Source organism: Ananas comosus, linkage group 11, assembly GCF_001540865.1.
Source record: "Ananas comosus cultivar F153 linkage group 11, ASM154086v1, whole genome shotgun sequence".
In the NCBI taxonomy this organism is placed as follows: Eukaryota; Viridiplantae; Streptophyta; class Magnoliopsida; order Poales; family Bromeliaceae; genus Ananas; species Ananas comosus.
This window is the reverse complement of record NC_033631.1, coordinates 12,127,805-12,144,215: the sequence shown is the minus strand read 5'-3', so window position 1 is coordinate 12,144,215 and position 16,411 is coordinate 12,127,805. Positions and strand designations below refer to the sequence as shown.

General features: G+C 35.4%; 2 protein-coding genes across 2 annotated transcripts; both read left to right on the top strand.

The window, feature by feature from the left end:
- On the top strand, window positions 98-3,310 carry LOC109717069 (protein SODIUM POTASSIUM ROOT DEFECTIVE 2). Its single transcript, XM_020242733.1, has 3 exons — window positions 98-585; window positions 723-798; window positions 2,981-3,310. Exons 1-3 carry the CDS (start codon window positions 376-378, stop codon window positions 3,103-3,105), a joined length of 411 nt encoding a protein of 136 aa, XP_020098322.1. The 5' UTR covers window positions 98-375; the 3' UTR covers window positions 3,106-3,310.
- LOC109717862 lies at window positions 6,996-11,019 on the top strand. The gene is made up of 2 exons (XM_020243809.1): window positions 6,996-7,525; window positions 10,728-11,019. Exon 1 carries the CDS (start codon window positions 7,045-7,047, stop codon window positions 7,522-7,524), a length of 480 nt encoding a protein of 159 aa, XP_020099398.1. The 5' UTR covers window positions 6,996-7,044; the 3' UTR covers window position 7,525; window positions 10,728-11,019.

Genomic DNA, 16,411 nt, shown 5'->3' with positions numbered 1-16,411 from the left:
CCTAGCACACTTGCCTTAGAATTAGGAAAGAAAATAACTATTTCCTGGGAGGGTGCATGGTCACATGAAGCTAAGCCATATCATAAAGTTGTTATGTACCCTATTTTGGGTAATTGAACCACTTCTTATTAAAGTTGCATCTTAAGTCCATTTTAGGTGCACCACTCCCTCACCACTTCTTTCTCTTCTTACTCATGTAGATTGAAACCTCTCCTTATATGCTTCATGGGTATCAAGAGATCTTTCTCTAGCTACTTTTAGGTTTTGTTAGGTTCTTTCCTTTTTTCTTTCCTTTTAAGAGAGAGAGAAAGAGTGTGTGGTACATGATCTTTTTAGTGTTGTGCGTGTGTATAATAGTAGTGCTATAAACACCAAATGGGAAAGAGACTAGGTTTAGATAGGGTCTTGGAATGTTTCTCTCTTTCAATGTCTCCAAATTCCTGTGTGTGTGTTCATGCTGTGGAAGAAGGAGAAGAGGAGTATGCTGAGAAAAAGGCTTTGTTGAAAAGCCATTTTGACCAGATGCTAAAGCTTAAAGACATAGTTGATGGAACAAAGACACTTGCTTTTCATCTTGAACCCAAGGTAAATTAATTAGTTTTCTCTACTTTGTTATGCTTAGAATGTATAGCTACAACCAATTAAATGATACTATAGGTTTTTGTGCTATTTTTTACTATTTCATTGATGAAGTGTTTGCTACTATTTATTTAATAATGTAGACTGTGGTTTTGAGGGTGTCTATGCATTGCAATGGCTGTGCAAGGAAAGTTCAGAAGCACATTTCAAAGATGGAAGGTATGAGCAAGCTTTAATTAATTATCCTTGTTTTAATTTCCTCTGAAGCAATTTTCTCTTTATATAATTTTAAGTGTTCTTTTGTGTTAAAACTTTGGTTTAGATTCCTCTCAAAAAAAAAAAAAAAAAAAAAAACTTTGGTTTAGATAACTAATTTTAGTTGCTTAATTATTGGGTTGCTCTAAAAACAAATGAACAATTTCGAATCAGCAGTGGGTATAGCCTATATTGCAAAAATTATCAAGAGTTTACTGTTGAAACAAGGTGGCTTTGGTAACTCATATGTTTCTTCTAATTAAATTAATTAGGAAGGAATTCCAAACTGATAAAACCTTACATATAAAAACAGTTGCTAGAACTGTTCATCCATATTAATTGGGACAGAATATTAGTAGTTCTTCAAAAGCAATAATATTAACAAAATAAGCTTAATTCAGGTATGAATGCATGAGACTCAATAATTCTCACTTCCTTTTGTTGTTTTTCTTTTTCTGTTTTTTTGGTTTTTTGTTGTAAAGCAATTTATATTATCAAGTGCTACGTTTTCGCGGGAATCTAAAGCAGATCAAAAGTCTAGTCAAACAGACCCTTAATGGAATTATAGGCAAATGCTTTGGCCTTTTTACGTTAATATTCTACCCCAGTATAAATCAATTTTCACATGTTTAACAATGTTGTGAGAAAAAATGCTGTAGCACATGGATATATATAAGTATCTTCTACATGCTTTTTGGTAAACTTTCTATTTTACTTGGTTTCTAATGTAGTTTCTATCCATTTGTATAATTGCATGTCTGAAACAACTATGTAAAATATATAGTCTGTCTCTGCCTTCATATTAAGCAAATATAATGTCACATCCAAATTGGTCTTCAGAAATAAAACCAGATACATTTGTAATTTAGCCAAGAAGCTATATTGATTGGCATGAGATCTTATTTTAATACAACATATATATGGATCTTAATTAATTCCCTAAGGAAAAAAGAATTAATCATCTCTTACCTAGATAATGTCACATGGATATAGAGTATTAAATACCATTGGAATAAATGCAGTAAATTAATAATATATAGATATATATATATAGAAGCAATTAGACTATTTTAAGTATAGGGAATGGAGAAGTAAGCTCCTTGAATCAGTGGTAGTATGAACATGTGTGGGCCTATTCTGGACCTTTGGCAACTCCCACATTTTTATCCAAGAAATATATTGTAGGAGATACAGTCAGCATCTTTTGCACTTATAACCCTATGAATATGCAAAAGTGCATAATATTTCTGCGGAGCTGGTATTTGTATGCGTGTGCTTGAAAACCTTTATAATCTACGCACATGCGTGTACGAGGATTTCTATGCAAAAAGTGTTTTGCCTAGCTACCTTTTGGCAGGATATGTGTTCAAATAATGAAGTTTTATGGGCAGCACATGAATACCAATTTTGCAGAAATATACGCATAATTTTACATACTTGTAGAGAGCTAGAGATGCATGCAAAATAGGGCAAAGTAAATAGCATATATATATATATATATATATATATATATATAGAGTGAGGCTACTATGCTGTCGGAAGCATGGAGTCTTCCGTGCTTCCAGCTTATTTTCGATGTTGCGACTTTCGAATCGTCGATCGGCTCCGTTAAACTTGATCTAAAGTATTTGGAGTACCTAGAAAATAAATTTTATTATTTTTCGATATCATTTGTCCAGTGATCGAATGGGCTCAAAATCAACAAATTTCAATAGCCGTAGTGAGCAGTTTGCAAGTTTAACGGTGTAGAAATATCCAAATCACGTGAAATTTTGATAGAAAATTCTTTACACTATATAAAACAAGATCAATATCTTTGATTTAAAATTTTAATGTTATATTATTACATTTTGTAAGATTTTTATTTTCAGCCGTTGATTTTGAGCCCCTTCGTTCACTAGGCAAGTGATATCGAAAAATAATAAAATTTATTTTCTAGGTACTCCAAATACTCTAGATCAAGTTTAACGGAGCCGGTCGACGATTCGAAAGTCGTAATATCGAAAACGAGCTGGAAGCACGGAAGGCTCCATACTTCCGATAGCATAGTAGCCTCACTCTATATATATATATATATATATATATATATATATATATAATAAAATCTCTCTCCTATCACTAATTAACAATATTTCTTGAACTCTAGGAGTGACATCATTTGAAGTAGACTTGGAGAACAAGAAGGTGGTTGTGATGGGAGACATCACCCCATTTGAAGTTCTTGAGAGCATCTCAAAGGTGAAATTTGCGGAGATTTGGGTAGCCCCTTAAATCATCTATAAGAAGAGAATTTAACCTTCAACCATTCAATGATATATCTACTTGTTTTACTTACTATTCAAAAAATGGTCTGCCTTTTCTCTCTCTCTCTCTCTCTCTCTCTCTTAACTTCATGAGAAAGCAATACTTATCCTTATATATGACTATAAAAGTGTTGCATTAATTGTGTTTAATTATGCATCCCCATGTTCTATTATCTCTTATCTCTTATCACTTTGTGCGTTTTGTTGGATATATCACTCCATTTAGTGATCGAGTTACACACTTTGACATCATGTTCCTCTTAATTCACCTTTTTCTCTGGGAAATAGAAAAAGTACACTTGTCTCATCTCTTAATTAATCTACGTATTTTGTTTTTAAATTTCGGGTAAGTAACTGCAATATTATTTGTACAATATTTATTTATGGTACATACTAAATTTCTGCATCATTCGATGCAAGAAGCCCCCATCTCGAAGAAAAATGTAGTCTCCATTAGATATAGAGGGCATCTAGTTTGTCATTAAAATGGGGGACAAATGTCACTGTTAAATAATGTTACACAGAACACGTATATTACATCTTGCCAAAATTAATTTATACTTTTTTAATCTCCTAAGTAGTAAGTATTACACAAAAGAGCAATTAATAAGTAAGAAATGATTTACTATATATTCGTTTAAACGCTCCTGGTCGCGTACATGGTGAAGAGAGTTTAGAACTAGTTTTGAGACAATACTATTCAAAAGATCAATTTTATAATAAAAAATGGCCCAGAATTTATCTTAACAAATAGCAAAAATACTTTGTTGATATTATATTCACCACACAATAATACGAAATAGGAGTCCGGCTACTATACTCTTATGAGTACGATCACCCTCGTACTCATAAGTTGTTTTCGATGATAGAGCTTTCGAGTCGACGATCCACACCGTTAAACGTTATCTAGAGTACTTAAAACGTTTAGAAATCAAATTTTATAATTTTTCGACATCATTTACCTTATGATCAAAAGGTCACAAAATTGACAAATTTTAACGGCTGGTATGAGATATTTGTTAGTTTAACGGTGTAAAAAATCGAAATCGGTTGAATTTTTGATAAAAAATTCTATTCACTATATAGATAAAGATCAATAACTCCGATCTTAAATTGAAGGATCCGATCATCCATTTTCAAGATGTCGTTTGATTTTGGCCGTTCATTTTACACCCTCTTGATGAACTTTCTTATGATTTCGAAAAATTACGAAATTTTTTTTAAAAAAGTTTCAAATACTCTAGATTATATTTAACGGAGTGGATCGTCGATTCGGAATACTCATTATTGAAAACAACTTATGAGAATGAATGGCTCTATACTTATAAGAGTATAGTAGCCCTAGCCTACAAAGTAGTGCATAAATAGGTGGTTTTATGCATTTTTACCTAAGTTTCATAGAAATGTTTGGGCCTAGGCCCACATTAACTTCGGTCTTAGGCCTTGGCCCAACAAATTGCATTGTAAACTACGTTTCTCGATCGTGGCACCCACTAAATAAAATAAACTAAGATAAGATTCAAAAAATTTAAATGTTGTTTTACTTTGCTATCCATTTTAAAATTCAGTTGCCATCTTAAAATTACGCTTAAGATGGTTCTTAACATAACTATGTATCTATCGCACATAATTGAATTCTCTACCAATAACAAATCCTGTTAATATTAGTGGCTACGTATCATTCCATCTTATGTTATAAATGAGTAAAAATCATGATTTAAATCGATAGGTCCAAGATCCAAAATCTAGTTTATATTGAATCATTTTCAATTACATTGATCTTCAAAATAATATGATACAAAAGCTAGTCCCACGCCTCCCACATTCCAAAATTTGCACTCTATTTGCCACACGAAAAATGAAAAACATAAAGCAAAAGAAAAATTACCATATATATCCCCACAAGAGAAGGCTTAAAAAATTGTATTAAAGATCCATTTAGTATTAAGGAATTTTCAATAATATTAGACAAAAAATATATAGAAACACAAATTATATGATAATTGTATTACTGTATTTTTATAGTGCTCTCCTCCTGAAATTCCAAATTGATGCTCTTATTAGGGAGTGTGTGTGGTTTCCGAAAAGCTCTGTAAAATTAATTTTTTATAAATAAAAATTTTATAGAAAATATATTATTTTAGAATTTTTTTCAATAAAAAAATCAGAAAACTAAAAAAATGTAAAAAATTATATTAGATAAGATAAAATAATAATTTTCAGTCAACAAACTATATTTTTGGTATTGAGACACGTGGACATTGGGAGAGTGGCCCTCGTGTTTCGTGAAGTCCCACGTGTCACGATTAGAAAGGAGAACGATGTTGCACGGACATGGGAATAGGGAATAGGCTCGAATCTTTTACGTTGGCATCGCGCAGATGCCGCCGCTTCGTGGGTCGAACCGTCGAAGTCGAACCCGCTTTTGAGTTCGAGTCGTTTTCGTGTTGTGGATCGGCGCCCGCTACCACGACCGATCCAATTTCCAGCTGATATTTGCACGCTCCGTCGCATCCATCGGCCTACGACTTTTGCACGTGAACCCTCGTACTTTAGTTTATTTACAGCGTAGTACCATTCTGGTGTAAAATTTTTTGAAAAAATTGTACCCCAAACATTACTATTTTGGCAAATAAATATTTGGTGAAAACGCACATGATTTGTTTTAAACTGCGGACTATGATTTGGATGCTTAATCTTTTAAATTTTTAATTTTACTATCCATTTGTTTGGAAGTTGGCTTTAAATATTTAGAGGGTGTGAAACAAATCGAAAAAATATTTCTCGAATAAATTACATTTTAAGAGACAAAAAATTATTTTATATTGTGTCTGAGTAGGAGGTCTCGAATTTAAATTCTATCAAATTTTTAGTCACTGCTAAAATATTATTTTTTGACAGCTTAAATTTTCAGATATAATCAATTTTAATAATGCTTATTAATATTGTATGCCAACTCAACTCTCTGCATGAACATGGCACTAGATTACATGGACTCCTTGCTTTATATCATCTGTTATGATTTTACGGATGCTTAAATTATCAGCACGTATTAAGGGCCTGTTCGGCCTAGCTTCTGGATAAGTGATTTCTGTAAAAGTGATTTTGGTTTGGAGAATTGATTTTGGTGAAAAACTGTAGAGCGTTTGGTTGAATTTAGAAAAAAGTGATTTTTCTGAAGTGATTTTCTAAAACTATTTGACAAAAAAATTTTGATGTTTGCATATATTAATATTTTTACTGAATTTTATTTTAAAATANTAAAATTTAAAATTTAAAATTTTGAATTTTGAAATTTAAAATTTGAATTTTAAAATTTCAAAATTTGAGATTTGAAACTTAAATTTTAAATTTTAAATGTAAAGTTTAAATTTTAAATTGAAAAGTTGAGATTTAAAAATTCAAATATGAATTTAAAATTTCAAATTTTAAATTTAATGTTAAATTTGTACTTTGAATCTAAAATAAAAATAAAAGTTAGAATTTGAGTTCAAAATCAGAATCAGTTTTGGAGAAGCAGTTTTTTTCTGTTTATAATTCTGGAGCCTTTAAAATCAGTTTTCTGATTCTAAAAAGCAAAATCAGATTTTCAGAATGTCATTTTCAAACACTCAACTGAGCTCAAAAGTGATTTTGGATTCAAAATCATTTTTGAATAGCTAGGCCAAACATCCCCTAAGACATGGAGAGAAGCAAATGATCGAATAATGTATGTAGGGTTGTCCAAAAAACTATTAATTGTGTAAATTGAGGATATATTTGGGGCAAACTGCAAAATTCAGAGTGACTGGGGTACAGCTTTCGAAAAGTGGAGTACACATATCAAGTGAAGGTTAACGACGTTTACAGCAACTCCGCTTTTTGTTTTATCTCGCACAAAAATCGCTCCTTTTTCTCACCCAAAGCAATGGCGAAATTTCTCCCCCTCCTCCTCGTCGTCTCCTTCTTCTCCCTCTCCCTCCCATCCCTCTCCGAAAACCCTAACCCTAACCCTAACCCTAAAAGCATCTCCGCCTACGACGAGCTCAGGCTCAGTGGCTTCCCCATCGGCCTCCTCCCCAGCAACGTCCGCGGCTACTCCCTCAACCGCACCTCCGGCGACTTCTCCGTCGAGCTCCTTCACCGCTGCCGCATCACCCTCCCCCCCGACAACTACCTCGCCGCGTACTCCCCGAGGATCACCGGGAATCTCTCCGGCGGACGGATCTCCGGCCTCGACGGCATCCGGGTGAGGGCCTTCTTCCGGTGGTGGTCCATCACCGCGATCCGGGCCTCCGGCGACGACCTCGTCTTCGAGGTCGGGGTCGCTTCGGCGAAGTACCCGTCGAAGAACTTCGACGAGAGCCCCGAGTGCGAGGGCGGAAACCCTAGCAAGGCCGCGTCCTGAGGTAGGGCCGATCATCCCTCGTCTAAGGTTCTGATTTCGGATCTGGAATTAGGGTTTCTATTATGTTGATCGTCTAGTTCGTGTTAGATTTATGATTGTAGTTAATGAGTTTCGACTTCTTAATCAATAAATTCACTCTGTTGATCTAACCATGATTATATATACACACTAAACACTGTTCAATTTGTTTGCTGAGGCTTTCGATCTCTGTTCTTCTTTTCACCTTCTCCAGAAAAGAGTTGACTTTAATGTTATTTTGCTTTATATGTACGTAATTGCTCAGCTGACTCGGTTCATATCAATTAAGAATGTTTCTGAGCTTTTGCCTCCGTAGAATAGATTAATTTTATATGATCGTATGCTACGCTCTGAGTCCAAAAAATGGCGTTTACTTTTTAACTGAAAATTGTATTTTAATCAAACACATCATGTTCTATAACTCTGAGGTAGAGGAGTTTGAGGTGGACATAAACTATCACCTGGTCTGACACTCATGTTCAAGCAGTTGACATGCGTATTAGTTTTCATATTACAGATCTTCAGATTAATTCGGGATCTATCTTAATTTTTTATGAGCTGTAATTACAATTGGATTCATTTAGGGGCATGGCTATACAAGGGAGATTGGCCACATGCAAAATGAAGAGAGTAGATAAGGGTTGTACTAAAGGGATGCCATTTCTAGTGAAGTGAACTAGCTCAGGAAGACATTTATCCTCTGGAAGAGGAAAGATCCATCACTTATGTGAAGAGCATTCAAATTCTAGCAATTGGTATTAGTGCTAGGCCAATTCATCCATGATTTTGTTTCTGGACGAGGAATGGGAGGAATAGGTGGAGGGAACTGATCACAATCATTTGGATAGAACCGAACGGCTGGACGCCAACCTATTTTAACAATAGATTTTGCTCTAATATATCTTTCATTTTCTCTAATCATTTGCTGCTCTTAGCATTATCATGCCATCACTTCGAGATTTTCATGCCTTCACTTTGAGTTTAGGAGACGGGCATCTCTTGTTCTAAAAGAGTTTCTTATCACCCAAGCCGTCGTGAAAATGATGCAGGATAATCAAAACTATAGAACTGGGGGATCACGATGCTTCCTAAGTGATTTAAGGGATTAGGTGGAGTTTTGAGTCCATTTTGAGTTGTATCACATGATTGCAGGAGCTCAGGATCCTTCAATGCCTAGTACATACAGAAACATGTGCTTTGGTGGGGTTTTCAGTGGCCTTTTGGTTGCCATAGCTTCAGACTGTATGGTGAATTTACTGGGCCCTTTATGAGACGACAAATCACTAATAACTAGTGCAATTACTGTTGGTTATATAGGCAGAGACAAAGTATAAAAAAAAATGGTCCCTTTTCCTACTACTAGCATGAAATATGTGGTCCAGCGTCAGGCCGGCATTGATAATTCATAAATTCTCTCTGCTGGAGTGCTGGACTCCTTGCAGTTTGTTGGGTTTCCTTAGATCAAAAGCATCCCATAATTGCATAGCATATGGATATATCCAGACGAGTGTGCTGGTATGGATGTTGGACTCAAGGTCAATGTGCCTAACATGATCCTTGAGGGTAGTCAAACGACTGTAGAGGAGATATACTTTGCAGTAATTGAGCACACAGGCCTTCTTGTGCTCTATCTAGCAAGTTCTTTTTTGGCCGAGTATCTAGTTTAGGTTTGGCATGTTGACCCCAGACAATTGTGCTAGTATGAAAGTTCGACTCAATGTCAATGTGCCTAGCATGATTCCTTGAGGGTAGTCGCGCCATCGACTGTAGAGGAGATATGCTTTGCAGTAACCGAGCACACAAGCCTTCTTGTGCTCTATCTAGCAAGTTTGCTTTTGGCCGAGTATCTAGTCTAGGTTTGGGATGTTAACCCCTTACAATTGTGCTGGTATGAGAGTTGGACTCAAGGTCAGTGTGCCTAGCATGATTCCTTGAGGCAGTGTTTGGATTGGGGATAAGGGGAGAGATAACCCCTTATCCCCCGCTTTATACCCAAACGTTAATTTTTTATCCGAAAATAGTAGTTCTCGGGTATCTGAAATAAGCTAGTATAACTATTTCCACCAACATCTCCATTTTCTATATATAATTACCCACTATTTTTCTTATTCCATATTATATATCCAAACGTTATTTTTCTTATCTCCGGGAACAACCCAATTTTCATCCAAACGCTATTTTTCTTATCCCCATACTTGTACCTATCCCTGTAATAGCTAGTTCTTGCTTATACTCGAACCAAACACTACCTGAGGGTACTGGGTAGTCACGCCATCAACTGTAGAGGAGATATGCTTTGCAGTAACCGAGCACACAAGCCTTCTTGCGGTCTATCTAGCAAGTTCGCTTTTGGCCGAGTATCTGGTCTAGGTTTGGCATGTTGACCCCTTACAATTGTGCTGGTATGAGAGTTGGACTCAAGGTCAGTGTGCCTAGCATGATTCCTTGAGGGTAGTCACGCTATTAACTGTAGAGGAGATATGCTTTGCAGTAACCGAGCACACAAGCCTTCTTGTTCTCTATCTAGCAAGTTCATTTTTGGCCGAGTATCTGGTCTAGGTTTGGCATGTTAAACCCCAAACCAACGCTTTCAGAGATGCTTGAGCGTCAATATTATGTGCGTGGTGCTAATGTGTTATGAATTATGTTGTAGTGTTTGCCATTTTATACAGTGAAACATGATGCACTTTATTTATGGACTTATGTTCTTCTTGTTGCTTCTTAGGATACTAATGTTTTTTGTTGCTTTTTCCTTGTTGTCAGAAACAGAGTTTTATTTCTACTAGTAGTTAACCGACCCTTCTTTGATGGGGGAGTAAGATGGCCCAGTGTTACCCAATTCACTTATTGGTCTAGGAATGCAATTCACAATTTTTCTTTTTTCAAATATATTTTTGTTTTCAGATTTGCTTTGTCTTAGGTAATATTTGAGAAAAGTCTGAAGTTGGCTCTGCCAAGTATTTAAAGTAATTAACTCTGTTCTTGATTTGATGGCTTTATCATGCTAATACCTAGCCATGTTCTGAGCTGTTTTTTTTTTTGTACATAGTCATGATCGATTTTGTTGCATGAGAGTATCAACTACCATTCCTCGATGCTGCTGGTGCTTATAAATGCGAATGCGTATTTGATGTTACTTGATTAATGTGGTCTTTCTAGTGACACACCTTTTTTAATCTTTGCAGGACTTGGATTTCGTGGTTCGGTAAACAGGGGTTTCTCTTGTCTCTTTCACAGTAAAACATTGTCATTACTTATTCCCACAGTTACGTATAGTTCAACTTTGCTGCCTCAATGATGCCGGTCAATCTAGTAACACGAAGCAGAACATTATTAATTCGTCTGTAATGTTGTTCATGATGATTATCATTGCACTCCCATTTTGTTACCTTTCAACAATGCATTCTCTCATATTTTCATCTCCGACTCGATGCTTATCAATTATTATTACATAATATGAACCTACTTTTCTAGTCACTCACTATTGGGCTGAACTTCCGCTAGAGAAACTGCTCTCCTGCCTGCTTCAACCGGGAGCGGCAGAATGAAAGGTATGGCATTCAAATTCTTATTTTTCTTGTGCTACTTCATTTTGCAACGGTCGGCATCTGCTTTACGGCGTTTTCTGGTTGCGGAACTGAAGAAGCGTCTCCTCATTCGGTAGCGCTGTTCACATGTTTCTTGTTTCAGAAGCTTCTCAAACTTCTCAAACTGAAAATGATACTTGCCACCACATGATAGCTAAAGAAAGCTAAGGCTCATATTGTGTGAAAGTTTGATCCGTGGCGAAGCTCTGTTCGGCTATGCGGACTCGCAAGCCGCTTCGTCGTCCTTAAATCTCGACGGCAACATATAAATGTAGGTTGCATCTTCAAGACGGCGCTGGATTTATCTTTTAGCTCTGTTTGGCTGCAGTTTGGACACAAATCCTTTCATACTGACTTCCAAGTCGCCTGACACAAATTTGGTTGGTGTAGCAGCCGTCGTATCCTTCTAAATTAACAGATATTTCTGTTTTTTCCACGATTATAGTCACTATCGACAGTGCATTAAACTTGATTCTTTGGTCGAGTTTTTAATGAATTTAATCTTTTTAAGATAGTTGATTTTGTCGAAGCAAGTATTGATATTGCTGAAGCGAATATATAATATTTTTTATTTATAATTTGAGCTATTTTAGTAATAGTAAAATTCGTCTTTTGGTAATGTCAATTCTCTTACTCTATAGACTACAATCCCGGGCCACACTAATTAAATTCTGAGGTCCCCCCAAAAACACCCAGAAGCCCACGTTATCAGCTGCTCTTGGTGAGATTATCATAGCATTTATAGGCCTCAAAAAGGTTAGGTTTTGGGACTAGGATATAAATAGTAAAGAAATATAACTTATTATTATTATTTTTTATATTCTTTTAATTATCTAAAATTTATTATTTAGTGGTTTTATGAGTATTCATTCACACTAAAAAAATTAATAATAATATAATATTATTTATTTTTCTATGAAAGCGGGAGAAAGTAAAGCTTGGTAAAAACCTGATGTCAAAATGGTACTAGAACAAAATAGATCACGCAGCGCATTCACCTTTTTTTTTTGATCCATTAATTAGACCAGCAACTTCAAATCCAACCATAATTAATTTTATTTTTTTTTTTTTTCATTTTTTGAACATCTTATCATAATGATCATAATAATTATGTGCAACTAGAAGACAATAATAGTGCATGGCACCTCTGTTGCCTAAATTGGTCGTTTTCATTTATTGCGTTCACCCACCTACACCTCCACCCCACTAATAATACCAAGGAAAATGCTTTGTGTTGTCGATAAATTGATAAATCTATGTTGACAAATCTATTTGGCATCTTAGACTACTAACCAATGCTTTGTAAATCACGTGTGTTGACAAATCAAATCAACAGTTTCTAAGTGAGAGCTCTGTACGTATCGTGAAGTATGTCTCACGAGTTATTTGATTTGTGATGTATTTTTAAATCTATGTAAACTTTGTATGAGTCTTCGTGTTAATACATTTATAATTTTTGAGGACGTACGGTGCTGTGAAAACTCTTTCAAACCTGCCAAAAATGACCAAGTCCACTAGTACACTTTGTGGTTTCTAATTCAAACGTTAATAGATAGGACACAATAATTTAGGCCAAGTTGTCGTCACGCTTGGGCTTAGGTGGAAGAAGAAAAAGCCATCATTATTGCTAAAAGCTACGTTTAACTTCACATTTTTTTACCTAAAGCTGCGACCACCTCGTGTGTTCCTGCATCTTCGTTCTTCGTTCGATACTTACTTTTCTGTGCGGTAGGATCGAAAGTACTGGTAGAGTTACTACAACAAAAACGGTCTATAGCGACACTTTAAATGTAAGTACATGTCAAAAAAGTGCTGCTAGCTAAAATTACCGACACTTTTAAAAAGTGTTGCTATATGTGGGGTCGCTAGGTATATAGTGACAGTTAAAGAGTGTCGCTATGACCTAAAAGAGTGTTGCTAATTTACCAACACTTATTTAAGCATTTAGCAACCGCCAAAACTTTATCTCGTTAGCTGCGGTGGCGGAGAAGGACGACAGGAAAGGCTCTTCGTCTAGAATTTCAGTGGATTGAGTGAAGAGAGAAGAAAAGATGGTAATTGATTTTTCTTTTTTTTTTCTTTTCTGTTTGTAATCGAGCCAAATGGACCGGGTGTGGTGGGTTGAGTAGAGTAATCTTTTATTTTTGGTTGGATTAGACTTTATATTTAGACATTAGTAGATATTTTTTTAAGTTTTAGGATAAATGGGACACTTACTCAAAAGTGTCCCAAACATGTGTCCCTATAACCTAATTCTATTGTAGTGAGTCTTCATGTGTTTTTGTGTCTTCGTTCAATACCTACTCCATCCTTTGTGCGGAAGGATCGGAAGTACTGGCAGACTCCTCATGTGTTCCTGTGTCTTCGTTCGATACTTACTCCTCTGTGCGGTAGGATCGGAAGTACTGATGGAACCCTCGAAGGAGGTGAGGGGACTTTGGAGACGCTAAGAAGAGATTAAAAGGATTAACTTTTTTGTCAGCTATTTGGTGGGTTGTTTGGACAGAGAGGAACAATATTATCTTTCAAGCGAAACTCCCCAACCCTTTTCGGTCACTGGAACGTGTCAAACTTCTAACGGCCACCTAGAACATGCTCCATTAATTCATTGTTGTTTTTCGTTTCCACCTTTTTTTTTTTTCCTTTTTGCAATTATTCTTTTCTTCTATCTTCCTCATGTATTTTGGAGTCCTTTGTCTTATTCCTCTATCTTTCTATTCGGAGGCCATGGCCGCTTTTATTTTGTAAGCTTAATTTATTTTTTCGAATGAATGAAACGGGTAGCTTGCTAACTATTTTTTAAAAAATAAAAAACTTTACATTTTTTTTTAAAAAAAAGAGTGTTGTCTCGAATAGTCTCAAAGTTGCTCTCGAAAATTACTAATGCATTGAATACATTATTTAAGCGTGTATCTAAAATGGTTATCGGGTCGAATAAAGGATATCCAAAGCATTACTTTTTCCGGGTGGTGGTTAGACGATAGAGTTTGCGTGTCAAACTGGACAAGCACATGCATCTTAATCTCATGGACGTGAGCACATTTCTTATTCGGTTCACAAGAATTCTTTAAAGGACCATTTTTTTTTACAAATGAATTGATTAATCTGAAAAAATGATTTAAGAATGGGATCACTTAAAAGAAAATTTCTAAATGATCAGGTTGGAATCATAATGAGTGGTAGACAACTCTTTAGTTGTATATGATGGATCCGAAAAGATCATACTTTTCTAATTCTTGATTCAGATTTTCTCTTTCAGATGAACTTCGTGGAGCCTGCCCTAGACTAGGGATGCAAATGGATCTGGATTGGTGGAGCTCTTGCTCCGATCCGTCCCGAATAGGGCGGTAAGTGGGAACAAAAAATATAGAAAAATATAATTCGTTCCGAATCCGTTCCAATCCGTCAAGTAAATGAAGCAGGAGGCGGGAGGCCTTTTTCTTCCTTCAATTTGTCTCGATTCGTAAAAAATCCATAAAAAATTCACTCCCCCGATTCCCTTGAATGGGACGGTAAGTGGGAGCTAAAAATAAAATAAAAAATAATCCCTCCCGGCAAGAAATGGAGCGGGAGGTGAGAGTACTGCAGTGTGAAAGGAATAGCCTTGAATCTTCACCCTCCTGCCTCCGGATCTGTCCCATTTGCATCCCTATCCTAGACTAGATACATATTTGAATTTTATTTCCGTCTTCCAAAATTCTAGTTGGATCTTATTTGGAAAAGCTGGTTGATTGCAACATGGGTATTAAATATGGATACAATATGCACGGATATGTACACTATATATGGTCTAACCACGTCATGTGATCGATTTTTTTTCCCTCTTGGGGTGTTTGCTTTTGTGCAAAATATTCCTGTTTGATTCGAAAGTATTTTCTTTTTGATTGGTTCGTAGAAAAAAATAAATAAATTTTTTGATGTCCCTTTTCAAATTTTTTATAAAGGAACCCAACCTCCGCATTCATATAAAGGAAAAAGAAAGAAAAAATGGAATAGAAAATAAAACTTTATATCATGCGAAACAACATAGTTTTCAAACCATGAAATAGTAAGATTGTTTATTAAACATGTGTGATTAATTATAAGCATAATCTAATGCGCATGCACTGCAAGTATGATATGATCCGTCCAAAACGGAACCCGACCTGATTAACTCCTTTTTAATATTGTTCACAAATCAGGTCGAATCGGATCAAAATGCATGGATTGGACCCAATGTGCTTAGTAGGTCAAGATCCGATGGAATCATCTGAATCAACTTGTGGTACGTGTTCATAATGTGAGAAAAGGGACAACTAGTTTTATCTTTAATTGTTGTGTCAGTGCTAACCATAACAATCCTCAAAATAATCAAAGGAATACAGTACTTGTTCCCATTTGTGTCATGTCGTGTCATATTATGTTATTTTGATCTTGCGCAGATAGTGTTATCGGGTCGTTTTCATAGTTGTGATCATCTGCACCGACTCTTTATAATCTCGATGTATGTAGTTGAACTGTGATTAGTGGTGAAGAGGACGTTTTACATGCAACTCATTGATTGTCGTTCGCTACAAAGCATGCATCTCCTCATCTTCAATTCGAATTGAGAGAGAGAGAATCATAAGTTTTATTTTCGTTTTATATTTCAGTATTTTTTTTCCTCTTTTTCTTGTTTTTTCTTTTTCTTTTTCGAAACTGGGGATGGATAGGGCCTTTCCAGAAACCAAATGGCATTAAAATATTAGTTCAACCTGTAAATATGTTACAGTGCTTCGAAGAATTAATTAAGCTCATCATGCATAGCACAAGCAAATTAAGTTGGTGCAAAAAAAAATGATAATAACAACAAAAAAACCTTGAAATTTGGAGATAATAGAACTTAATTCTGATCCATGAGAAATATAAGAGAAAGTGTAATCAAGTAAACATTGAAACAAGAGATTTGAGAAATTTTCTGTATATTATTCATCTAAATCCATTCTCTTATATAGAGAGAGGAAAAGCTTTACATGGAAGTACAGGATTATATCCTGTTATACAAAGAAATAAATAATACTATCCTAATAAGAAAGTAATATACATAGTAATATATATATTATATATGGTAACATATATAATATATATATGGTATGTAATATATAAGGTAACACCCCTCCGCAAACTCAAGGTGGGTTAAACACCGAGAGTTTGGATAAAAGAAAATGATGACGTTGTGTGGTATGAGACTTTGTGAAGAAGTCGGCAAGCTGAAGACGAGAAGATATAAACGGTAAGGCCAGTGTGCCATTAAGAAAATGATG